The sequence below is a fragment of the Equus quagga genome, chromosome 16 (genome assembly GCF_021613505.1).
Source record: "Equus quagga isolate Etosha38 chromosome 16, UCLA_HA_Equagga_1.0, whole genome shotgun sequence".
Lineage (NCBI taxonomy): Eukaryota > Metazoa > Chordata > Mammalia > Perissodactyla > Equidae > Equus > Equus quagga.
In genome coordinates this window covers 3,915,848-3,942,183 of record NC_060282.1, presented here as the reverse complement: position 1 = coordinate 3,942,183, position 26,336 = coordinate 3,915,848, and the positions used below count along the sequence as shown (strand labels likewise).

General features: G+C 53.9%; 1 protein-coding gene across 5 annotated transcripts in view; it reads right to left on the bottom strand.

Annotated features, from left to right (window-relative positions):
* Window positions 1-26,336, bottom strand: part of AGO2 (argonaute RISC catalytic component 2) — a 117,217-nt gene that overhangs the window by 18,792 nt on the left and 72,089 nt on the right. For 4 of the 5 annotated variants that reach the window (XM_046642058.1, XM_046642057.1, XM_046642060.1 and 1 more), the window contains exons 4-16: window positions 21,532-21,713; window positions 19,279-19,415; window positions 18,278-18,412; window positions 17,396-17,483; window positions 15,920-16,067; window positions 14,937-15,056; window positions 14,657-14,779; window positions 11,794-11,927; window positions 9,881-10,065; window positions 8,392-8,551; window positions 4,430-4,520; window positions 2,137-2,331; window positions 6-140 (exon numbers count right to left, since the gene is read on the bottom strand). In XM_046642058.1, coding sequence (XP_046498014.1) covers window positions 6-140; window positions 2,137-2,331; window positions 4,430-4,520; window positions 8,392-8,551; window positions 9,881-10,065; window positions 11,794-11,927; window positions 14,657-14,779; window positions 14,937-15,056; window positions 15,920-16,067; window positions 17,396-17,483; window positions 18,278-18,412; window positions 19,279-19,415; window positions 21,532-21,713 — 1,833 coding nt within the window. Of the gene's footprint in view, window positions 1-5; window positions 141-2,136; window positions 2,332-4,429; window positions 4,521-8,391; window positions 8,552-9,880; window positions 10,066-11,793; window positions 11,928-14,656; window positions 14,780-14,936; window positions 15,057-15,919; window positions 16,068-17,395; window positions 17,484-18,277; window positions 18,413-19,278; window positions 19,416-21,531; window positions 21,714-21,924; window positions 22,081-26,336 lie in introns of those variants that run through there. The other variant, XM_046642061.1, reaches the window with a different exon arrangement.

Here is a 26,336-nt window from a genome sequence, read left to right as displayed (position 1 = left end):
CTCACCCGCTCGTTCTTGTCAGTGCAGAAGAGCCGTGTGTGATGTCTCTTCTGTACCACGATGAAAGTGATCCCCGGCTGGTAGTCTTTTTCGAGCTTAATACACGCCTCGCGGATGGCCAGTAACTCGTGGTGGAGAACCTGGCGGAAGAAAGGAGATGCTTGAGGATCGTTACGTTTTTAGGGCCTCTTGCTACCTTAAAATACATCCTTAATAATACGTACCATTCGGCAAACATGTGTAGGTAAGCTTTCTAGTTTCACTAGCTTGTTATTAGCTGTGTGACTTTGCCTCTGTGAGCCTATTTCTTCATTTATATAATGGAGCAAATGATACCCAGGTTTCACGGTTAAAAAAAGGTTTAAATCAGATAATGCATGAAACTGCTTAGCACAGTATCTGGAATGTTCTAAGTGCTCGATAAATGGCACCTACCATATACACAGCAGTAATGAGGCACTATGGGAGACACACCCATGAACAAATCAATTCAACAACTTGTCTTTGTACTGGAGACGAGGGAGAGAATCCGGTGGAAAAACACTGTCTTAGCAGTCGGCCCAGAGTTCTAATCCCAGCTCCACCACTAAGCAGTCATGTGCCTTTCGGAAAGCCACGCACCTTCTCTGATCCCCAGTTCTTTCACTTTTAAAATCGGAACATCGACCAGGCCTGCTGGGAAGACTAAAGTAAAAAGCAGAGCACTTGGCAGGTAAGCACCCGGGAGTCAGGGGACAAGCATCAAAAGACACTGTCTTGTCGTCACCTTGTGTCATCAAGAGAGAAACGGGCTAACCACCTACCATGTGATGAAGGCTATTACAGGGACCACACACCTTAGATTTTTAGCGATCATCCTATTTAAATATTGTGTTGTGATGTCTCAAAAGTACGTCTTGGGTTCCGGGTTCAGAAACCCCAGCTGTGATGATTCTGTGAGCATGGAGTATATTCAAGAGTGATAAAAACAGAGAGAGGCACCAGCCCTCCTCTCCAGGAGGACTGACTGTGAGAGAGGGTGCAAGGGCTGGGGCTTGGAAGTGGGGAGAACATTTCCACAGGGAGGGGACCCAGAAGGTTCTGTATAAGAGGTGCGTTCAAGGTTGGCTGGCACACATTGGACTCTGGGCTGGAGAGGAGACAGCACAGGAACTGCCAGCCCTGGTCCCCACAGTGGCTTTGAATCAGACGCCTTGGCCAGGAGCTGCCAGCCAGTCAAGGAGCACCAATTCAGTCTCCTCGCCAACCATGGGCCTCAGAGGGACGGGCTGTTTCTTGTCCTCTGGACCAGGAAGGCAATCATGTTTATGACTTATCTGAAGCATGTGTTGGGAACATGGTGGGAGCAGCGGTGCAGTTACCCCTGGCCAATGTGGAGACACAGCCAGGGTGTTACTCTCCTGAGTGCCGGGCTAGGATGCATTCACTGCTGCCCACAGCTCACCTTGTCCTGGAGGTGCTGCAGGCAGGTGCTTCCAACCAGAGCACAACAAACTCCCATTCCCTCCTCACTCCCCTGGCCCCTGGGCTCCCCACCCTCCAGACAGTAGCCCAAGGCTGTGACACACACATCAGCCAAGACGCCGCCACTCTCCCCACATCCAAATAGTGGCCGGGTCCTGTCGACCCCACTTTCAAAAGGGTTCCCGCCCACCCCTCCTCCTGGCCCCTGCCATAGTTCTCACCCTGCCCCTGCACTCTCCCTGCTCCAGCCCGCCCCTCACACTGCAGACACAGGGGACCCCCAGACACAACAGTATCCCGGCCCCACACTCTCCACAGCCTGTGAGGCAAAGCCTGGTCTCTGGAAGGGCCCCGGCCAGAGAGCTGCACTGCCAAGTCAGCCCAGACTCAACCTGCCCTAGCGCAGCAATCCAGGCCCCGAGCCCACGCCCTCTCTGCTCCTCTTCTCCCATCCTGCCTCGGTATCCTTGGCCTGGCCCCGAGTCCTAACAATCCCGTGCCCATTGTTCCTCCAGCCCACCTTCCACGCTGTGACCAGATAAACCCTGCGGCAGAACGTAAATTGCATCACTCTCTTCATTAGGGAACCCAGGCAGCTCTGCTACTGGACACACAGGTGGATTAAAGACATTTTGAGGATAGAGATGGGTAAAGCGAAAAGAGGCGGACCACCTGCTGAAACTGCCCTTCTGAGACACCGTCGCGGTAGAAGATGATGCGTGTGGGCTTGAAGCGCGTGGACTTGTAGAACTGGATGAGGAGCTCACGCACCATGGCGGCCAGGTCTTGGATGATCTCTTGCCGGTGCTGCTGGACCCTTACGGTGGCACAGTAGCGATTGGGGTGGGCGTCCATGCTGCCCACGACCTGTTGGGGCATGCAGGGAGGGTTCATCAAGAGTTCCGGAAAGGCCCTGCCCTGGGCGTGCGCTGGAGAAGGCAGGAACATCTCTACTGTGACCCTCACGTCAGGGTGAACCGCCAGTGGCTCATCAGACGTGCCTGCCACCTTTATGCTTCTTGTCAGTATGTGGCAATAGCGCTCATAAACATGTTCCGAAGAATAAAATTTTGCCTAAGTTATCTAATAAAAAACAGGCAATCTTTCCGAACCTTTATGCTGCTTGTGGTCAGATGTAGCTGAATTACATCAAGAAAGCACCTAGTTTTTTTTTAAAGCACATTGTTTTCCCAAAGAAGCTATTTGCACATCAATGCACAATACCCCAAGATTTGGACCCCCAGGAATGGCAGAGTGTCCCAAAGGGCAAGCTGGCATGTTAGTTGTCTGAAGGTGCCAACCAGATGGAGGGTGAGAGAGAGACAATTACACCAGCTTGTTCTGCTGTGCTGCTCTTCGTTAAGCAAACGCGGAAAGAGCTGACAACGTTTAGGGCAGTAAACAGTGCCGTCTATGCAGGAAGTTGTGGCATTGGTGTCGCTGGGTCAAGCAGGAAGAACTACATTACGTGATGCTCGTTTGACAAAGGAAGCAGAGCCCCTGCATGACATCAGACGCACGACATATGTTGGGGGCCCACGACTGCCCTCTTGGAAGCTTGTAGCTCCTGGGGTGCTCTGGCCTCCCTGGCTGGGGGTCAGTCACATCTCAGGATTGGAGGCTGGGCTGCTGGGCAGTGGCCCCGCCCACGCGGGTGCCTCAGGTTCCTCATCTGAGACACTGGGGGATGCGTATGCGTCTGTGGCTGCTCTAACAAGAGCCGCCACAATGGAGGGGATCAGAGCTTGAGGCCCCCGTGCACGGGGACCCGACAGGTGCGCCGATCCTCCACCACCCTGCACAGCACAGGAGAAACACTGCCTTGAACTAAACGCTGAGGCTCAGGCAGCCTTGAGCAGTGTTTTCTGCTGTTTCTCTCCAGTGATTGAACTCAGCCTTTCTGAACCTGCTCCTGTGTAAAATGAAGGAACAATGACCTCCTAAGATTATGAGGCGATGTATTAGGCACTAGCTCGGGGCCTGGTAGGCAGTGGGTGCTCAGACAACAGAACGTCATTATTTGATTAGTCTGGAGGGAGTGAGGGCAGGACGGGCGAGCTGCCCTAGCGGGGAAAGAAAATCAACAGGTGGTTTCTTCAATGACGGAACATACAGTGGCCCAGACGTCACTCTGGCAGTCCCCGCTGGGGACATTGGGAACGCACAACCTCACACCTGAGGCTTCCTTCTCTCCACTTGGCTACCTTGGCTGTAGAAGATTGGGTCCTCAAAGAGGACTCTGAGTAACACCCTCTGTCCTCTGCACTATTCTAAGTACAAGCTTGTCTGTCCTTTTCAACAAAAGGCCACAGCAACGATTATGCTGCCCCTCCCAGAGCAGCCAGCTCTGGGCACAGAGGCGAGGTGAGGCTCAGCCTCCAGGAGAAGGGGACAGACGGCCAGGTACGAGCACAGGTGTTCAGCACCATGACCGCCTGTGAAACGAAGGCCACCACGCCCCCACCCGGAGGAAATTCACCAAGTTAGAGCAGGGAAAGGACGATAGCTAACTCCAGCCCATGTAATTATTTTACATTTAGCATTTGTTAATAAAAAATAGAAACTGTTGAAACAAGGTGCAGCACGTGCCCTGGGGGGCCATGGAGCCATCGATTATCACCCAGGCCTCGGGGGGGCCTGCAGGACAAATGCCACCTCCCAGCAGCCTTCCACGTGGACAGATCTGGTTTGGTTTGGGGCTTTTTGGACAGTGCTCACTCACACTACTCTCGCCGCTTCTCAGAACATGTTCACCCATCGGCAGTGGCCCCCAAGACCCATTTCCCTTGAGATCTCACTTCACCAACTGCAGTCTAGGAAACCACAGTGCTTTTCAGGAAGAAACTCTGGCCACATGGCTGCAATGGGACTTCGTACCCCGCCACGGGCAGCTCAGGGAGGGCTGTGGTCCCTACAGGGTAGGATGTCACCAACAGAGGGCCCAGCGGGAAGTGCTGACACTCACGGCAGCGATAGAAGGCTTCTTCCCGTCCCCAGCAGGTGGGTGAGTGACATCAGCGCCCAGAAAGATGACCGGCTGCTGGAACACTGGAGGCCTGTGGAGGGAAGCAGGAGCATTGGAGGCCGAGGCTCGGGACGCTGCCTGGACCTCTGAGGTTGTTGGCGCCACCATCACTCATGTGGTAAGAGTATTGTGGTTGTGTTTTTAAAAAGAGTCTTTTATCTTTTAATGACACATACAGAAAACGTTACGGATAAAATGATACGAGATCTGAGACCTGCTTCAGAATAACCCAGTGGGGGAGAGTGGAGTGTAGACTAGACTGGCCAGGCGCTGACAGCGGCTGAGGCCGGGCTCAGGGAGGCGTGAGTCCTACCTTTGTAGATGCTTGCAAATTTCCAAAATAATTCTTAATAAAAAGTCCCATGGTTTGTTATTCAACCCCTGACTTGCAGCCACTCTACTCCATGGTGTCTCACCCTCGGCACAGCTCACGCTTGGGGCTGGGACTTCTTGGTGGCAAGAGGGGCTGTCCCATGTGCTGTGGGCTGCTCACCAGCATCACTGCTCTCTACATACTAGATGCCAGTAGCAACGGCCAAGTCCCGACACCCAGAAGTGTCTCCAGACATTGCCACCCGTTCCTGGAGGAGCAAAACCACCCCAGCTGAGAAGCCGCGCTCTAAGCTCTCTCCCCCGGTCCTCTGCACGCTGACTGTATTCCTGGAGTCACTCTCGAGAGAGGCAGCGTGCGCTGCGGTTGGGGGCATGGGTTCCGAGGCAGCGGCAGGTCCCAGCACTCGCCAGCTGTGCGTTCTGGAGCTTACTCTCTCTATGCCTCGCTTTTCTCTTCTGAAAAATGGAGACAATAACAGTACCCACCTTCTGGGGTTGTCGTGAGGACTGAATAAGCTCGTGCATGTCAAGTGCTTTCAGAGGGCTTGGCCCATGACACACACTAGGATCTGCTGACACTGTTATTGCCCTGGTTACTGTTCTTCCTCGTCAGTAACAAGCAGCAGAGTGTGCCTGCCGACGCAGGCAGGGGAAGAATTCAGCGGGAAAGTGACGTCAGCGGGACTCCCACTGGACGGTCGCTTCCCGGGATGCCGTTAACTCCCCTGGCTGCAGCCATCAGCCCCCACACTCATTTAGGAATGCCCTCCGCCCAGAGTCTGGAAAGGGAGTGTGTTGCAAGTGTGTATACCCTATGTCAATTTCTATAAAATGGGGACAAGTTTCCCCCTTCCATCCTCGTGTGGTTCCAACCACACCTGGGGGCCTTCTCCCAGGGGTCACCAGGGCCCCCCCTGAAGCTCAGGGTCAGGAATGTAAGGCAGGGCCAGTCGGCACGGTTGGGGGCGGTGTCTTCTCCAAGCCCACCACTCCTACAAATGGTGGTGGCAGTGTTGGTGACAAGACGCAGCAGGTGTCCCAGTGCTTGCGAGTGCCCTGCTCTGGAAGGGAGGAGCCAGCAGCTCCCCACTGCCTGCCTCCTGGCTGCTCTCAGGCCTCTCCCAAGCAGACTTTGAGCTGCCATGGCAACAAGATTCCTCTTTGCAAATGGTCGAGCCTCAGCCCTCATCATTCTTGGCCTGTCCCCACCATGTGACACAGAACACACTGCCCTTGGGGTCTAGGACCCGCTTGGCTTGCTTCTCCATTCTCCTCTCCCGTCTCAAGCTCCACTGCTGGCTCCTTACCTCCACGACCTTTTTAACCCTCGAATCCCCAGAACTGAGGGTTCAGACATACTTCCTTGTCTACACCCTGCCCTGAGGGGTCTCACCAGCCTCCTGGTTTTAAATAACCATGTCCACACCCAGGGACCTCTAAACATATACTTCTGACACCAGACTGTTTCTTCTGCCCACCCTCTATCCCCCCTCAGAGGCCGACCTGCTCACCTCTGCACAGCCCTCGGAGCTTCCTCATCCGTGAATATTGCCTTGTCTCTGCAGATAGCAAGGCCAAGAGCCTTGGACTCATCTTTGATGCTCCTCTTTCATTCATAGCCCAAACCTGACCTGTCAGCAAGCCCGCAGCTCATCTTCAAAACACCCCCTGCCACCACCAGCGCCCCTCCTGGGATAACACAGGAGGCTCCTGGTTCCCACTCCACGCGGAGCCAGAATGGCCTTCAGAACAAGATCAGAAGAACCCCATCTTCAATCGCAAACCTCCAGTGGATGCATCCTGCCCAGAGGGAGCCCCAGCACCCCAGCAGCTCTCGGGCCCCTGCCAGCCAGCCCGCCCTCCGCCCCTCAGCCCTTCCCTAGAACAACTCCCAACCCACCCGGCAGGCTCCCACCACAGTGCCCCTGCATGGCCTGTGCCCTCGGTCTGGAATGCTCTTCTCGCAGGCGTCCACATGTGTGCTGCCTCGGCACCTGCTGCCTGCTCAGTGCCACCTTCTCCGAGAGAACCCCACCACAGAAACCCCAGCTGCTCACCCTCCTGAGCTCCTGCCCCACTCGCTACATCACTGCTGCTCACCTGTAAAGTCAAATGTGACGCAGTTATGGACCCTCTTGTACGGGTCCCTCCATTAGAGGGCTAGGACTCTGGTCCCTGTCCTCCCTGCTCTGGCCCCAACTCCGGGCACACAGTAGGCACTCAATCAACACAGGACCTGCAGACCGAGCGAACGGCACCTTCGGTTCACCACCTGCTCTCAACAGGTCCTCACTCCTGTGGACCGAGTGAGCAGAGGGTCCCCTCAATGCAGAGCCAATATCCAGGTTCAAACCTGTCAGACTCTAAGTCTGGGCTCTTTCCACTTTACCACGCTGCCTCCGAATGAACTCAACCAACTCCTTCCAGTCAACAGTATCTCAGCGCTTCTCAAAGTGTGGTCCCTGGACCAGCAGCAGCACCATCTGGCAACTTGCTAGCGAGGCAGGCACTTGGTCCTAATCCAGCTGGGATCAGAACCTCCGTCGTTTAACAAGGCATGCAGCTGATTCGGATGCTCACTCAGATGCGCGAACACTGGGGCAACCTCAGCACAGGCTGGAGGGCTCTGCACACGGTTAGTGCTCATTAATGCCTATTTTCCAAATAAACGAAAGCAGCAAGGATGCCGACTGTCTTCCCGAGCACTACTCCTGCACGAGGCCAGTCTGAGTCAGTGGAGGGCGAGTGCGTCAAACAACCTGACGGCGCCAGTGTCTGCCTTTCAAATGCTAAGACAATTGCTGGGTTCTTCAACGATACAATTTCCTCCACAATCTCTCTTGATGGAGTCCTCTCGTCTTGCCTGCATCAGAGGCTGCTGGTCTCTGAGGGCAAAAGCTAACCTTGGCCCTGCCCTCAAGCACCCAGGGCTGCACGCCAGGCCCAGGAGGTACCTGAGGACCCTGCAGCTCCAACCTCCCTCCCCTCGGCCCCTAGCACCTGGCCACAGATCGTGGCCTCGGCCTGAAACCCCCCGATGGTGAGCTCCCATGCAGAGCTTTTCAGTCCAAAGGGCTACGTTCCAAGCATGGGCAGCACCAGGCAGCATCGGCACCAGCCTGGCTTGGGAAGCACAGGGAGCACTCAGGTCTACACGGCAGCCGTGGCTCCGCGCTCCAGGGGATGAACTCTCATCAGGGAGCCCGTCTCCTGGTCCTTCACGGCTCCCTCCTCTGCCTGGCTTGCTCCCTTTCACAGTGCAGTCACCATGTCTCACGTTGTGGGACCCCTGGCCCTGGATGGGGTGAGGAGTCCCTTCTTCTCTGGTCCCTGCAGTCTGTCTTCCTCTCTCTCAGGGAAGCTGGTCATGGCACTCAATGCCCCGCAGATGCCTAGGGTCCCCTAGAGCATGAGCAACCGGGTCCTGTGTCTTACTCACGTCTATTATCTGTCATGTCCAGGACAGCGCTCGGCACAGGAGAGCCGACCCCGCCTACCTGTGCACCACCCCCATTCCACTGGGCATCACGCAGTTAACACTCCACACATGGCAGAAGGGCCAGCCTTACCTCCCCTGGGGCAGTAGGATGTTGTTCACGCCTCCCAGTTTGACATTGATCTTCAAGCAGAGGTTGGACAGGGTCTGTGGCGTGGTCCTCTGCACATTCTTCATCTGCACACACTGTGTGGCCATCCCTAACACCGTGTCTCCCACGCGCTTGACCTCGGCTGTGAAGCACAAAAGGTGGACATGTGATGGCTCTCACAGGCACCCCTTCCTTAGCTTGCCCCGAAAGCCCTGGCCGCCCCCTCCGCAGAAACTGCAAAGGGGCACGTGAGTAAGCAACCACGGCAGCTGCGTCAGGCTCGTCTGCCCAGCGCCATCTGTAGCCAAGCTGTGGGAGAGGGTGCCTGGCAGGCAGAGGGAGGTCAGGGCACCCGGGCTCCAGCTGCGGCCCCAACACTGCGCACACCTACACTGCCTGTGGAAGCCTCACCCTCACTCGGGAGCGAAGCCCATCTCAGTCACTTATCCAGGATGGCACGGGCAGCACAGGCAGAGCCAGTCTGGGACCGAGGGCTTAGCATCCTGACTGCAGTGCCACCTTCTATCAGAGCGCTCAGAGTTGCAAGCAAATGCGTGAGTAGTTAAAAATAAAAACTCTGGCATCCTCAAGATCTTCAGCAAATGCAAATCCAACATCAAAGACCTATCGACGCCCACACCCCTCTGTTTCTGGACTCTTTCACGAAGCAGCTGGTCACCTGCTCCCTGGGCAGTCCTGTGGAAACGGATGGAAACCGCAAGGGCTTTCTCTTTCCCTCTTTTGTCTGGATATGCACCTTGGAGGGGAGCAGCGTGACTTTGTATGCCTGTATTCTGTCACTGCCTAGACAGGAGATCTGGTCGGTGACACCAATCAAGTCTCACCCTCTTCCCTTTGCCCCACAGCTCCCACACACCACAGGCTCGCATTCCAAACAACTGCCCCTGGGAGCCACTGGGCTCCCTCCCACAGTGCTCCCGACAGACCTCAGGGAGCGCCTGCCACCCTGCTGGGTGATCACTGCCTACACATCCCTCCCCACCGGCCTGGGAGCTCCCAGAACGGAAGGCTGTCTGGTTAATCTCTGAGTTCTCCAGGGCCTGGGACATCATCACAGAGGCCTGGTCAATTTGACCTGAATGAATGTGCAATTGCCATCTGGTGTGAAGGACTCTGAAGAACTTCTAGAAAATTCTGAAGTGAGCACAGAGATTGCAGACAGACGGCCCCCTCGTGGATGACCCTGAGTGCCCTGAGTGAATGTCCCTCCTTCTGGCCAGAATTCGAGTCAGCAGTGGATAAGATGACTGCCCACGTGCTGGCTTCCAGGGACTGTGGCCTCAGATGAGGCTGGCGAGGGTGGCCCTGAGCCCTTGCCTGGCAGCGACGGAAACCACCTTGTCTTTCTCAGTGCACGCATGGCAGGAGCGAGCTCCTCCTCAGAGGCACAAACACAAAGAGCTCAGGGTGCGACAAGCACCCACAAGCCAGAGGGCTGCCGAAGGCCTACCGTAAACAGGGGTTTTGCCAGGCAGGATGACCACCACCAGCTGAAGGCCGGCGTACGTGTTCTTCAGATGCCTGAACATGGGCTCCACGCTGTCTGCCCCCTGGGCATATTTACAGAAGCATGGCTGGCCCTGGATGGGCATCCCAGCGTCTCTGGAGATCTTTCTGAGCTGCTCTGTGAAGGACCTGAAGGAGAAGGCACGTTACACCAAATGCGCCACAAGCACCAAAGGATACAGACGCACCACAGGCCCTCAGTGAAGGGCACAATTCTAACAAAACCAAACCCAAGACCGTTCTTACTGAGCTCAGAATCTACGTCCTGGACAAGGCCACGTCAACATGCTCACTTCTGAAAAACGTGACGGATGCTAGGCACACACACAGCTCACTGAAAAGTCACTTGTGGCTATTTTGCACGACACAACAGAAGACTTCCACTCACACCCATGCTGCCGCACCAGCTGTGACGCTCCCAGGTTGCGGTGACAAGTGCCGTCTTTTTAAAGTGCTGCGTGGAGTGGCTGCCGCATGTGCAGCAGGACAGACCAGGCCGAGTGCTGGTTCAGAACACAGCCAGCACACCAGCTCCGGGCGCCACACGTTGTCAGAGTGAGGAAGACTGCGAGCTGGCGGTCCCCTTGGATCTCTTCCCCCAGTTATTCTCGTGTGCACAACTTGGATGTGGATGACATAATCACGGGAGAAAACCACCACCCACAGCTGGGGGAAGGCTGCAGCTGCCGCCGCCGGCCTTGTGCAGGCGCAGGCGGGCGCGACACAGAGCCACCGCTTCTATTTTAAGCTTAGTAATAAAAATAACGTCGCTTTCTATAATGAGGGTAAGGACACTCCAATCCAACCCAGCCAGTGTTCGGTCTCCTACACGAACGCAGGTAGGGAAATACACGAGCGTGCACCTGCACTTCTATCTGTGTGTGAATTTACATTGGGGCCACGCAGCTCCAGGCAAATGAAATGACGGCCAAAGACAGAAAGCAGGGAGGAGAGGCGCTCGGTGTCCAGACCCCAACCTTTAGCCTGCTTCCCAAGCCCTCCCTGTGCTTCCAGCTGAATAAACGACAGCTCGTTCCGATGGCGGCATGGAAGAAAGACAGCCTCTGACAGACAGCTCTCAAGAACTTTCTTTCTTTTTGTTTGGTGAGGAAGATTGGCCACGAACTAACATCTATGCCCGTCTTCCTCTATTTTGTACGTGGGACGCCACCACAGCATGGCTTGATGAGCTGTGTGTAGGTCCGCACCCGGGACCTGAACCTGCGAACCCCAGGCCGCCAACACAGAGCATGAGCTTAACTGCTGTGCCACCGGGCCAGCCCCCGCAGAACTTTCTACAAGCCGCAGCTTTTCAGAATCATCTGCCATGCTTCTCAGACTTTGCAGTTTTCCTCCTGCTTCCTCTCAAGGGAGGTGGGAAGCAATGGCTTTCTTTTACCCTGTTGAGTATGTTTGGCACAAAAGCGTGAGTGACAAAGCTACATGTTTATGGTGCTACTTTCAAAGGGTCTGATGCCTGGGCCAGGCTGGGTTGACACAGAAATAGGAAATTGAAGTGTTTTTTAAAAACAATTTTAGTTCACTGTATGCAATCTCCTCTTTTGCTCCTAAGTTTTAAACTTATTCTTCACTTACTGTTTTGTTCCTTACATAATCGGCACTACTTTTCCACACTTACTCCATAATGGGCCCAAGAAGTAAAAGCAGCCTTGAGGCGGCCCACGTTTCCGGGCCCCGCCCACCCCCACAAGTGTTCTCTACAGGGCAAGGCTGCCGATCCCTGCTATCAGAACTGAGCCCACGACCCCGGCCCCCAGCCCCGAGAGCGGCCTTCCCCGCAGCCACTCTGTCCCTGCCCATCTAAGGCCAGGTGCTCTGGCCTTCAAGCAGCCTTACTTAAGGTGGACTTCCGTGCACTGGCGCTGGGGGGCGAAGCACGCAATGGCCCACACCTTGATCTCAATGCCCGTATGAAACTGCTTGTTCCTCATGTCCCAGACGCCCTGGACAGGGGTGGCAATCGCTTTATTCTGCAAACAGCAAGAAGTTTAGAGTGAGAAAAAATGGGAGACATACTCCTCTGACCTTGGATTTTGTCACTCTCTCTACTGCTGTTGGTCCGACAAATGGGGGCTCCTGAGGCTAAGAACCGAACCTTCATGTAGTCTCCCGTCTGTGCTGCCTAACGCTGCAGGGGGCCCGCAGATGTCTGCAGGATGGACAGATGGATGGAAGGATGAAGAGATGGACAGAGGATGGAGGGATAGGTGGATAGATGGACAGAGGGATGGAGGAGTGGATGAGGAGTGGACAGAGAGGGACAAAAGGATGGTTGGAGGGAGTGGTGGACAGAGGACAGACAGGGCCAAGGAGGAGAGCAGAGAAGGTCCAGAGCTGCCTCCAACATCATGGGTAGCCCGGAAGAATGGAAGCAGCCTGTGATGCCACAGGAAGGCCTCCTGATTTATACAATGCTTTCATTTATTTTACCTTATCAACTATCAGAAAGGCAGCCAGGGAAGGGAAGAGAAGTCAAAGTGCTTCTTTCCAGTCCCGTGGCCAGGCAGCGGACAGGCCAGCTGGGACTGAGCCCTCACTCCCCCGACTCCACATCCCACATTCCACAAAGCTAATTCCTTTGGGAAAGAGAAATAGCAAGTAACACCTCCACCTAATTTTGTCATCTCAACCAGAAAGCACCAGGTCCTAACACCGTCATCTAAGGAATCTCTGAATTGCCTTGAAGTGATTCTGGAGGGTGACGGATGGTCAGGAGGGGCCATGTGCAGGAGGGCAGGGCTGCATGTGAGCTGCTGTCATTTACTCTGCAGAAGTGTTTTTAGCAGAAAAACTTTTTTTCTTACAAAAGTAATATAAGCCTTTGTAAAAACCAAATATTATAGCGATGAATGCTTTTGTTTCCTATAGTTTTATAACTACTGCCCTGCTTCCGCCAGCCTCCTCTCTGAGAGTAGCCAGCACCAATGGTCTGGCATCCCAATCTTAGTGAAAACACACACAGACAGAGTCTTAATAAAAATGGGCTCTGACCGTCCGTGTGTTTCTCAGCCTCGGCACTCCTGACATCTGGGGGGATGACAGTTGGGGGGCTGTCCTGTGCACGTGGGATGGTAGCACTCTGCTTACTAGACGCTCGTCTCTAGAGACTGCCAATCGTCCCCTGGGGGACGGCTAAATGTTCTGCTCTAACAGTAGACAATGGGTAGGGCAGGAGATGAGGAGTGTTTGTTCCCACTAAAATATTTCAGAACTCTGGGGAAATCTCTTCATTTAGAAGCATTTTGAACTTTGAATCCCTACAATTCTAATATTTTTTGCAAGGTTAGATTACAAGAGCTATTTTGTTTTCCAGACCACTCCTGTCTTTACTAAGAGATGGAAAGTCGGTGAAACAGATGAGTATGGGACAGTGAAAAAACACTGCATTTGCGATCTTGGTGTTACCATGTGAGGGCCACGTAAATCTCTCACTTTTCTTGGGCATCTCGTCACTCACTTGTGAAAGAAACTCAAAGGCCTTTCCTCCTACGGTTGCCAGGGGGCTAAAAAGGTGCTTGTCTGCAGTGTCCGGGCACAGCAGGTGCACACGTAAGGTGAGAAGGAGTCAAGAGGCCTTGCTCCGAAGTCCTCCACCAGAGAATGGGGAGCACCACCCACGCCCACTGCAAGGACAGGGCACCCAGGCAACAGTCAGAGAAGGAGCCACTGTCTCGTCCATGTGGAATCATCGCCAAGATCTCTGAGGGCTCTAAGACAAAATGCCAAGCAAGAAAAAAAGCATGGCACAGGGTGTATTTAATATGCTGCTATTTGCATAAAAAGGGGTGAAAAAAATACATGATAATCCCTGGGTGACCTTAGGAAGGAGAAAGGGAACACCAACTGCTTCCTGGGAAGCAGCCGACAGCTGGGAAAAAAGAGACTTTTTACATTAACTTTTCGTACCTTTTAAACTGTGAAACATTTTAAAAAATAAAAATTATTAAGAAAGGAAAAACCCTACAAACAAAACTAAACTAAACCTTGCATCAGGTCCTGAGAACCAGAGTAACGTGCCATCGGAGAGAAAGCTGTCGCGTCAGGCAGAACCGCTTCACCGGTGTTTGCTGAAGAGCCAAGCCAGCGATCTTTGAGGGGAAGGCCCCCAGGCTCTGCCCACCCACCCAGAAATGCTGAGCCCAAGAGCGAGTGAGAGAAGACCCTTCTTGCGAGCTCTAAAGGGCTCAATGGTCAGGACACCTTCGAGTCCATCTGAAAAAAGCTAGAGGTTGAACAGGCAAAAACAAACAAACAGAAAACCCTGTGCCTGGGACTACCTGCTATACTTGCTACCAAATACCTCCAAAACAGACGTTAGAAACGGAAAATCAGTAGAAGCTTCTGGAAAATAATTCATCACTGGCAGAGAATCCATCATACAAACAACCATGTTTTTAAAATTTTGACGGGATAACAAAAATTACCTTTTGAAAAGAAAAAGGGTAATTCTGAAAACTTCACAAGGGCCAAGGAAAGCCAGCCCTTTGCAAAGCACCGAAACTGCCAGAAGGCTTGGAGGAGAGGTGGAAGAGTCCTTTACCTTGGCGACGGTCTACACCTGTGGTACCCTGGCCATGGTCTACACTTGTGGTGATGGTTCCACCCTGAAAAGGGTCAAATGCTGCGGCTCTGCCATCAACTTGCCACCACACACTCCCAACACCCACAAGCCATTCTCCTGGCCCCGCCTTCCACGTACCCTGCCCCCGTAGAGGATGGAGGGTGGCTGGAGGACCCGCCCAGTCACATCTGTCATCTCGTCCTTGACCATGATGCCAAATTCACGAACATACGGATCGGTATTAAAACTTGCACTTCTCATCTTGAAAAGGGAAGAAAGAAGAGGCACAGAGTCACAGATGGTTTTTGTTTCTTTCTAGAAGCCATATTGTGCAAATCATTAGGGGCTCCCTGTTCTGTGCACTGGACTCCCGAGGCTGCCCCCACCCCAGGACTGGCCCCGAGGAGGAGACACTCACCAGTTTGCTAATCTCTTCTTGCCGATCGGGCGCTGACCTGGCAGTCGCTCTGATCATGGTTGAGGTCTGATTGTCAGTCAGCTTTTTTATACATCTCTGTCCTGCCACTATGTTACAGACCTATGAAGAGGATGCACAAACATGGTGTCAGCACTAGTGCTGGGGGAGCTGGCACGGCTGAGGGCAAGCACGAGGACTAGCGCCCTGGCTCTGCCTGGGACACATCTCTTCCTCAAGTGTAAACTGTGAAACACTACGTAAATGCCGCTGGTGGTGGCTGTTCCTGAGAGCCACGAGGAACAGCATGGCTGCAAGGCTGCTCCACAGCCCTTTGGCTGACAACAGAAATACCCACCTAAGTAAACCCAGCGTAATACAAACACGAGTCAGGAACTGCACTGGTAAAAGGTGGCACAGCCTCGGAGACCAGCCGTCAGCACGGGCTGGTCGGCGTCCTGAGGTTGGGTTTTGTGGACACTGTCCTCAGAACGTGGGAGTATAAAGCTGCCTGCGGATGGGAAGGAAGTCTACCTTCTGGACAATGGCAAGGGAAAAACCAAACCAAGGCCTCAGATGTTGAGTAACTGGACCACTACTAAGAATTTAAAGCACTAACGGAAAAAGAGTTAAAACTCGTGTCTTAGTTTCAGCATTTGATCTTTCCCAAAGCAAGGATTTTTCAAACAAGAAGAGAATTTTAGACAAGAAACGAAGAAAGACAGTATATTTTCTGAGCACTTTCTACTCTGCCCAGCAGGTCCCATGCTCTCAACTCACATGAATCCTAGGAGACAGTTATCAAGCCCACCACATTAATGGGGAAACTGAGGCTCGACGGCATCCGTTAACCTGCCCGAGGCCCCACAGTGGCAGGGATGACCAAGTTTGGGAGCCAAGTTGGGCCCTTGCCATTTGTCTGGGCTGCACGGCCCCCACCCGCAGAAGCTCTACCAGCCCACAGACGCGAGGGAGGTGGGACTTGCCTCGAGGGGAAGGTAGGTGTGTTTCTGCTCCTGTCCGACTTGTAAACATGGGAGGTGGGGATAGCGCAGAACCAGCTTGTGCCTGTCCTTGAAGTACTGGGCCACTGTGCACTCCACCGTCTGCCCGCTCTCCTGCTGCAGCGGGAACCTAGGGAAGCAGAGAGGGGGCTCAGGCCCAGAGCTCCCAGGACCCCCGGGGGACAGGGAGCAGAGCCCTGCACACGCCCGCTCATCCAGGGCTGCACTAGTGGGTCTGCTTTCCGAGGTCTGAAGAAGGTGCAGGGTGATGTGTGGGGAGCAAATCTTCAAAGCACTTCCCAGGGATCCAAACCAAATCGCACCCTCTGGGTTATCTGGAATATTCCTGAGTCCCTAAACTTTTATCTCTGGAGTTGGGAAATAAAAAATACTTACATGCCTACAATATGCAATAATCACAAATGACACACGGTGTCTACAGTATATGTAAGGGATTCAGGACAAATGAGGAGAAATCCAGAAACAACGGCCTGTGCACCTTCCAGCTGACCACGGATTCGACTGACTCTGAAAGCCATTTATGGGCCAAGTGCTCCTGATGCCCACCCCAGAGAACCTGAAACCTTCCAGGAGAGGGTAAAGAAAGGGACGGCCGGGTCTGCTTGGGCATCCACGGCACATGTGGTTGGGCTAAGGCAGGAGAAGCCCGTGTGCAGGGATGGGGGACATGGTGGTGTCCTGCACGCATGGGCGAGTGGGCCTCCGTGCCGGCTCAGGCCAGGGGACGTCTACCAGCTCCTCTGCTCTGATCGGTTGGAGGAAATCACAGGGACCAGCACACAGGCTTCTCTCGCCCTCCTGCTCGACTGGGCACTGGGCATCGTGGTGTCCCCAGTGCCTAGTGACAGACCAGGCATCTTCCACAGAATGACCAAGACAGAAACAAACGAGTCCTCACTGGACCCAGAGGACCTCAAGGTGGATTGCAGGGGCCAAATCTATCACTTTTCCTCCCAAATGAACACAGACAACCTAAGGCACACCGTCTCCTTGTGGGCAGGCTAGTTACTACAGGATCTGGATCCCAAACTCTTCATGAAATAACGGCAGAGCACATAGCGTGAGATGAATGCCCCAGCACCAGCCTGGGTCGGGCTGTGCCTGCGAGTCCGGGCCTCGTCCACTGACGCCCCTCCCTCCCAGGACTACCCTCAGCACCGAGGACTGGAAAACAAACAAAAAACTCCTTCTCTCGCCTATAAAACTCAAGGAGGAAGATGGACAGGGAGCCACCACCCCCTTCCTTCCCAGACAGGTGGAATTTCATTGTTTTATTTCATTAGCTGAAGTCTGGAACTGGCTGAGCCAAAGATGTAGTTTTGGAATTTCACAACTAGAATAAAAGTCCTTTCCAGAAGAGTCACTGCTCCAGAGTTTGGACATCTGAGTGACAGTGAAGGTCAGAGCTGATGTGAGTTTGAAAGGAGGGCCGTTTACGTTTGGTGGCTGGCGGGCCGCCGGGTCACGTTGCAGACGCGATACTTCCTCTTCATCTGCCCGCAGTGCGTTATCTCCACCTTTAGACCTGGCAACACAGAACAGCCGTGCTTCAGCAGCAGGGCTCGGCCCGGGCCCGGGGCACAACGCCCACCTTCAGACCGGTTTTTACAGGAACTGCGCCCACAGACCCACATCGAGGGCGTTCTGGAGCAGCTGTGGGGCTCTCTCGCCCTGAGAGGGGGAGGGGGTGACCCTGGGCTGGGCCCACCTCACCCAGAGGGACGCCCTCCATCCCAGAAATGCCAAGGCTGGAGCCAGGACACTAGTCTTGAAAGGAGACCATGGGCTCAGCTGAGAGCGTGGCATCTGCCAGCCCAGCTTTCTGTACTTCTTTCAGGACTATTTTTAGAGCGAGGACTGCTGATGGCCTTTAGAATGCCCTCTGAAAAGGACAGGTGCAGAGGGGACCGCCAAGTCTCCACTGACGGGCAGGAGGACCCAAGCCAGGTGACTGACCCCAGACTGTGTTTCCCCAAACGGAAATCAGCTTCAGTGGGGCCAGACTTGTGGGGGTTAAATGACAGGAATGAGAAGGTGCCTCCCGCTAGAGAATGTCACGAGATAGTGCTGCTGCTCTCTGGTCCTGACACCCACGAGGGGGACACTGCCGGCTCACAGATCTGTTCCTCACCCCGCACAGAAAGCCATTTATTTAGAACATTCCTACCCCCACCCGTGAAATGGGTGTAATGCACGTAATGGCTCCCTTCTCCTGCCGCCCCCAGCCCCTTAGAAACACGGGTAGGAGCCAGAACTCAAGACGCACAGCGAGGAGCAGGGCCTTGCGGCCGCCACCCCAACACATAGGCAGTGAGTTACCTTTGATTTCTTTGGTAAACTTCACCCTTTGGGAATCTGTCAGAGGTTTTTGTTGCTCTTCAATACTTTTAAAATCCAAAACTTCACAAACAAACTCGATCACTGGCTGTGCCTTATAAAACGCTGTTGCTGAGACTGTAGGTGGGAAAAGAAAGAGACAAAAGCTAAAGCAGGACTGAGGTTGGCTCGATGGTGCCCTTTCCATGGCCGACCCCCAACAGCCTGGAGCACCTGCCGCGGGCCAGGGACGAGCGTGGCAGAGTTCACACTCGGGCCTCAGAGGCGGGACAGAGCCAGAGGGGGGGTTCGTGCCTGGTCACAGGCTGCTGACACTCCCTCTGGTCACGGGCAACAGTAAGGGGTTGGTAGAGTCTAGAGAGAAAGTCACCTTCTGAGGATAAAACTGGGTTTAAAGAACCCAACAGATGATGACAACCATAAGCCCTCGATTTCCTGGCTACCCTTGGTCTACATCTCTCTGAAGCTGACCACTCCCTGTGTGATCCAACGCTGGGAGGAGCTGAGTCTCCCAAGGGGGCAGGCAACCCCCCAGACCTGAAGGAGCCCAGCTGGAAGGTGACAGACGGGGCTGATGCCTACTCAGCTACCCTGTGCTCGGACCGACCAGGCTGAAATGAACACGTGACACAAAGGGGAGCTAGCAGCGGGAGGCCCATTCACCAGTCTCAAGAAAACCCGAACCTGCCCCAGTGTATACCAGCAGCATCTGGGAACTTGTTAGAGATGCAGATTTCAGGCCCACCTCAGCCCCCACCCCTGAACCACACTCTCTGGAGTGGACCCCGCAGGGGGCTCTGACGGGCAAGTGTGAGGACCAGTGCCTGACCTAACTAGAAGGTGAGGCGGGCCCAGCGTGATGCAGCATCCCTGGCCCTGACAAAGGACCTGTTTGGAGCCAGCCACACGGGCCCTCCCCAAGGTCTTTGCCCCTCAGCAAGCCCACAACTCCACCCCACAAGAAGGACCAGCGTTTTGCTTACCGTCAATATTTAGCATCATTTTCCAAAGAGAAGGTCGGACGGACTGATGGAAGCCAAACCACACTTCTCGGCCCCCACCAAGCGGGTTGGAGCAGCCCTCAGAGGCGGTAAAGAAGGAGCGGCCCACGGGGGTGTACCTGAAACAAGAGACCCCTCGTCTGACCAGGCGCGTCTTTAGGAAAGAACAGGCTGAGTCCACGTCTGCTGGCCCCCCACATCGACCAGGCAGGCTAACACTTGCACTCGTCAGTAATTCCGCCTTTTTCTCCATGTAAAGCTGCTGTGACTCAACGGCACGGTGCCTGTGTCCACGGCTGGCTGTGGGGGACACGGTGTAAAGTGCAGCCTTGGGGACGCACGTCCTCGCCGCAGGAACAGCGAGATGTGTAAATGTATCACATACGGTGGAGACCCAGGGAGAAGTTCCTGTGAGCCGGGCTCCCCTGCCCGCTGGGTTTCCCGCTCGGGGGCACGTGGCTGCTGGGACAGGCTCTGGCTGCACGGGGCCTCGAGCACATGCAGTGTGCCCGGCGTTGCCTCGTGTTTCTGACCCTACCGTCCTCTCCCCTTAAGGCTTACTGTTCATCCTCTAGTGCATGTATCTGTGCAGCACTTCGCATCTGTCTAGACAGGGCTGTGTTGGGTGAGCAAGTGCAGACGGAAGGAGCGTCCGCTGCACGCCAACCACGATCAGACAGAGGCAGCTGGACCAGCCCGGCCTCAGGCCTTGGGGAGTCTGGCTGCTTTGTGCCAGGGACCAGGCTGAGATGCAGTACCCAGGCATCCATTCCCTGTTTCTCTCAGCTCCTCTGACCATAGGCTCCACATGCAGGGAGTGAGAGGAGAGGAGCTCGGACCTCGCGTCGGGGGACGGTGAGGTCGATGTGTGAGAAGATTCACGCGCCTTCCAGGGCCAGTGATTGGCAGTGTGCTGAGAGTGAGAGGCCATCTGGGTGAGGCAGACACAGTCTCCCTGCAATGGCACCAACGGTGCCTGGTCACCAGGGATGCAACCTCACTAAGGATTCCAAAGGGAAGACGTGTCGTGGTGGTGACATTATCTACCCATAGGCTGCATTATCAATCGCATAGTGTAGACGGCCCTTTTCACTTTACGCTTAGGTCTTAATCCTGCTCCCTTTTCTGTTATTTTTCCAAAATGAAATTAGACTTTCCCCCCTGATTACAAAAGTAACATGGTAATTAATTCAAAGGAATTCAGAAAACAAAAATCACAGTGATTCTTGCCATTCATTTAAAATCTGTATTCGACATTTTGGTACCACCTACCTTTCTAGACTGTGCTTTTCTGCACCCACCCGCCTTGCTCCCATCAATAGTTCCAAGCAGGGACAGATTATATGCCAGGGGCTGGGGAGGAGCCCTGCCAGAAGTGACAGCCTGCCCTGCATTTGGTCATCCCCACCCAAGTCTGAAGACTGAGAACCCTTTAAACTCTCATGCGGTGCCCCATGGTGCCTTCTCCTAATGTAGAAAGGGCCAAAGGCAGCCTCCCTTCCCCTCAAACCCTAGCACTCTGGTCGGTACTGGGAGACCTCAGCATGGAGGGCCGTTGGAGTTTCATTCAGGTTTTCCTTCTTTCGCTTGTCCATTCACACAGTTCCTGAGGCCCTACTGTGTGCCACGAATGTGGAAGGAACAGGCATCCCAGGTGACAAACCCGAGGTCCGGGTGTAGTGAACTGGCCTTGTTCACACATGGCTGTCACATAGGGGCCGGTGCAGCCCTCTGCCCAGCCACCAGCCAGTGAAGTGTCCACCTATCCTCTCTCCCAACAAGTTCAAGCGTGGCGAATTGTGGTAACAAAGTCATCCCACAGGAAAAACAAGTCTGAAGCCTCCATCGTGTCACCTAGGGTCCAAGAGGCTTCTGCAGGCGGTGGACGCTCAGGCAAGTATGGCACTTGGAACATGATTCTACTATTACAAGGCCACGTGGGAGGGTGAGAGAGGAACAGGACACCGCTCACAATATCAGGCTGAGTGACGGAACAACACACCAGTGTGCTCAAAGACGGGGAGGTAATCTTTTTGTGCTAGGTTGAGAATTCTGGTGATTTATTTCTATACTAAATTTTTCTCCATGTTAGCACTGCTATTATTTTCGTCACAGAGTTCCCTCTCACCATCACCACCCTGCCTCCGAGAACCAGCTCCTCTACCGACAGAGAAGTCGTATTCTCCAGGTGACCCTCAGGGCCAAAAGCAGACGCTCCCGGTTCTTTGGTCTCACCTCATGGATGGCAAATGCCTCATGACCACGTCCAAGGCCTGGATCGTCTCAAAGGGGACACTGGGCAGCCGCCCCGAAAGTGCATCATGTAACGCCTGCAAGCTCACACACGACACCCACTTGATGGACACCTTGAAGATGCGATCTTTCCCTTCTCCTGGCAACGTAACCTCCAGCTCCACCTGTGAGGGGACCCAGAGCACATGGTTATTCACGCTTCCCCCTTGAGAAGCTAATGGGGGGTTCGAAGGTGGTGGGTCAGCTTCCAGAACTCCTAGGTTAGGGAAATTCAGCCGGTCTTTATCAATCACACGTGTGGGTGTGTGCACGCCCTTTAAGTCCACTGGCACAATGACTGAGCATTTCTTCTTTGCACAGATATTTAGTGCTTACTCTGCGCCCGATGCTGTACGCAGTGGCAGCCGGGAGAGGCAAGTGTCGAGAGACCGCATCCTGGGGAGGCAACGCCGGAGCGGGGCGGAAGCTGTATGGCAGCTGCTCAGCCTGGGGGTCCGGGGCGGCCTCTCAAGAGGGCGCTCCAGGAAGAGGAAGAGGAAGGGGACGGGGACGGTGATGGGGCTGAGGCTGCTCCTGGGACAGAGGAAGGGGAAGCTCGCTGTTTCTCCAAAGGAACTGAGAAAGCTGTAGTGGGTCTAGGGGTTTGCACTTTCTGCTCCCTTCAGGGTTCATACGCTAGTTATGCAGTGAATAAATCATTAACAAAAAGTCTTCTCAGAATAGACGGGGAAAAGCAAACACAGCAAAACGCTAACAAATGCAGAATCAAGACTGGTGCATCCTACGATTCCTTCAACTCTTCTGTCTGACTAACACGTTCACAATAAAACGGGGGAAGGTCAGAGTACCTACGCGAAGGCGGTGGGGACGTCACACGCCCGGCTCCCCCATGCGCCATTCCCCGGAGCTGTCCTACCAGCTGTGCCCCACCACTGAGCAGGAAGTGGTGGGAGACCAGCATCACCAGGGACAGGACGGCTTCAACTAGTACGAGACAAATCGGAACTTCCTGGGAAGAAATTAAAATTCTTAGAAGAACCTCAGAATATTTACAGGAGTGCTCAATGGTCTGTAACAGCCTCAAGCTTCAGTGTGAACCGGCAGACACCTGGCTCTGATGTCAGCAGAGAAGGATGGAGAGACTGGGCCCACCTGTTCAGAAACGGCAGCAGCAGACAGGTGGGAGGGGGAACGACAGGAGAAACTGCCAGGCAATTTCCACCTTACACATCAACCTCCACAGCAGGCGCTTTCAGCCTAATCGCGTACAATCCTACCCAACAGCACCGGGTGTACCTGAGGAACAATTCTGTCACTGGTAACTAAGAGGATGCTTGTTAACGCCATCCTTCAAAAATGCCTCTGTAATCAAACTAGGGGGGATTCAGAAGGACGTATTTTCCTTTAGCAAAAGATACTTATGTTTTTAAAGTTTCTAGTCCGGCCTCCTCTTGGCCCCCACAAGGGGCTCTACAATGTTCTCTGCCAGGCACAGCGTCTTGAGACGCTGACTGGTATGCCTATCTAACAGTTTAGGGAAAATGGAGATTTCAAATGAAATGTCACACTGCACGGGCAGGGTGGCACTGGGCGCCAGCTGTGACACAAGCCTGAGAACAGTCCTCCTGTCTGTCTGGGCTACTGGCCAGCAGAGTCGGTCTGCATACCAAGACGCTTCAATCTCTCAACAGCCTAAGGCTCTTGGTCCCAACAACGCAGCATCCAAAGGCCACGGACTGGAGATCCATGGGACACGGGGGCTCCCAGCTCTGTAACCTCCCATGGTCTCACTGTGGGCAGGTGGCTCCATCAGGCCCCGTCTGTACATATGGGACAAGAGGGCAGCCTGCCTGCCTCACAGAGTGCGTGTGCCAACCGAGGATGCCAGCACCCATAAAAAGCTGTGACACTGGAAGGGTACAACGGCCATCTTCTGAACATGGACACTGAAATATCAGCTAACAGCACTAGTCCGGGGCCTGGAAAATGGCGAGACAGCTGTGAAATTCAATCTCTCCAGACAGACCAAAGCTACACTCAACTCCCTCTGTCTGAAAGGCACCAGGGGGACAGAATTAGAATTGTGACGGGAATAGCCCTGTTTTGGTGCTGCTACACAGCTAGGAAGCAAAGGAAAGGGAAACAGCCCTGCAAAGAACACAAAGAAGCTGTGTACGGAGCCAGGAGAGAACGCATCGAGAGCAGCTGTGTTTCAATAGGGCTTTCTTGTCCAAAACGGCTGTTGTGTGGGACAAGGCCCCATAAACTGGCTGTCACCTGTTCCTAAGGAAGGAGTGACAGCACTAGCAGGTCCCTGGGGCCACCACACTCGTCCCAACCCTGAGGTGGCTCTCCCTGGGGCCTATATGAGGAGCCCATGCCAGCACCACAGCTGGCAGGCCCCACGTCACGGGCCCTTCCAGTGGGGACATGCAGGTCACATCTTGCTTTAAATGTGCATAGGGAGCTGACATTGAAGACCTTCTGTGACTTTGCACAGCAATGAATGTCTTTGAAAAGCAAATTGTCGCCCCTCCAAATTATTTTGGACAAAACTCACAGTCTCGCTGGGAGTTCAGTCACTCTCGATAGGTGACACCAGCAGGGACAGGAGGCGGCTGCTGTCAGGTGTGAGCAACACTTGCTGAGCACCTCTGACCCGGGCCGGCTGGGTTCGAGACATCTTGACAAATGCTGCACTTTCGCTGGAGGGACCCTCAGCTCCAAAAGGCAGAAGGGCGGTCCCAAAGAAGAGCAGATAAGGCTGAGCAGACCCTCCACCCGTGTGTCACCCAAGGAGGGCTCCCTGCCCCATGCCACCTCTGCCCTCCCCTCAAACCTGCTGAGCCTCCAAGAGGAGAAACTTCACTGCCCTGCTCAGAATCCCCAACGCCTGTCATTTCAGGCCAGCAGTCACCGGCTGGGCGCTCGCGGTCCTGGGACGCCTGATCTAGGATGCTGGGTGAACAGGCAGGAGTGCTGTGCAGCGAATACTGTGCAAGGCTGTCTTCCCCCACGGTGAACGCCTTCCACACAGGGTCTGTTAGGGATTCAAGTTTGCATCTGGCCTAACAGGCCGCTTCCTTCTAGGAAGGAGGCGCCAACGCCCTCCCTGAATAAACAGAAAAACTGGCTGCAGGCAGCTGTGGATCTGCCGAGGGGAGGCCCAGGGCTGGCCCCAGCGCCAGGAACAACAAATGACACACATTCCAACCGTGCAAATCATGTCACGTTACTGCTGAAGAAGACCGAGGAGTTCAGCCCAAAATTGTGAGCGACTCGTACAACTTCCTCAGTCTCCTGTTCTGAGAAGTGAGGGGCTGGTCTGGGTCACAGGCTCTTTCAGCCCTGACAGAGGAGCTCTCCTTCCAGCAGGGGCTGGAATTAAGGCGGCTGATCTACTACGTCAGTAGGGGAGATTAAGAGTAGATGACAAGAGCTGCCTTCTGTGAGTAAGGGCATGGGACATGGGACACTTTCTGTGTGCAGAGACCTGGACGAGAGCCACCTGCCATCCAGCTGCTAGCAGACACGGGGTTAATGGGGCACTAAAGGATTTTCTCTCTTACCACAGAAGAGCCCATGATACAAAGAAAAGTACTTCCCAGAAAAAAAGAGCAAACGTAAAAGAAACAGTAACGAAAAGAGGACACTTTGCTACAAGATGTGAATGTATGGGAACAGAGAAGAGTAACATATTAGCTCTCAAATGGAAGAGATTAATTTCTGCATATCATGAATATTTGACAAAATTTTAAAAGTGACTGGAAGGACTGGTCTGCAATTAGGAGTCCCCATGCTAACCAAACACTGTGGCTTTGGGGAGGTTCTCTAAGTTCATCGGAAAAAGAATTTAAGAGACACTGAGCGCCCACTAGGTGTTGGGCAGTAGGTATGAAGGGCTACTGAGGGCATCTGGGCACCCCAGAAAAACGTGGGTGAGGATGACAGCATGGATGCCTTAGACCGGTGACGGTAACCACTAGTATGTGCTAAGTGTGTACATGTCCCAGGCATTGTAATTAGATACTTAAAACCCTGACAACTCAAAGTATGATGTGGGACCAGCAACACGGGCATCACCTGCAGGCTGGTTAGAAACGTCGACTCTTCAGAACCTGCATTTTAACAGAGGGACGCAGGCAGGAAGCACACTGAAAGCGGAGCAGCTCTTCTTGGGGTCTACGCATTCATTCATTCACTTCTCACAAGGACCCTGGGAGGCAGTCTCTATACAACCTCCCCATTTCATAGGTGCAGCTGTTGAGGCCTGGCAAGGTAAGGCGGCTTACCCAAGGTCCCACCACGAGCAAGGGCAAAGCAAGGACTGGAATCGGATCTATTTTTACCCCGGAGGCTGTCATAACTTCTACAAGGACATGTTTCAAATTCTAATACCCTACTGACTCGCCCACCCCTTCTGAAGAAAAATACTCCTATGTCCCTCCTAGCATCTAATTATAAATACTACAGACAAAACTGTGAATAAACTCCTTATACTTTTTTTTCTTGTACAACTTTAAACAAATGTGCAAATTAAACACAATCTTTATAACCATTACATTTCAAATGCCCAGGCTGCTGATTTGCAAGGGGTGATCCTACTCAGCCAACAGGAGTATTGGTCTCAGGACCTGCTCTAATTCAGAACATGGATGTCAGCCACCTGTGCCCGGCAATGCCCAGCTGTGTGCCACTGTTATCTCTCGGAATCACCGAGAGTCGGGTTGGTACAGAGCCCTTATCACCACCCGGCCTTCCCTCAGCCCTAATTACTCTACTCTTAT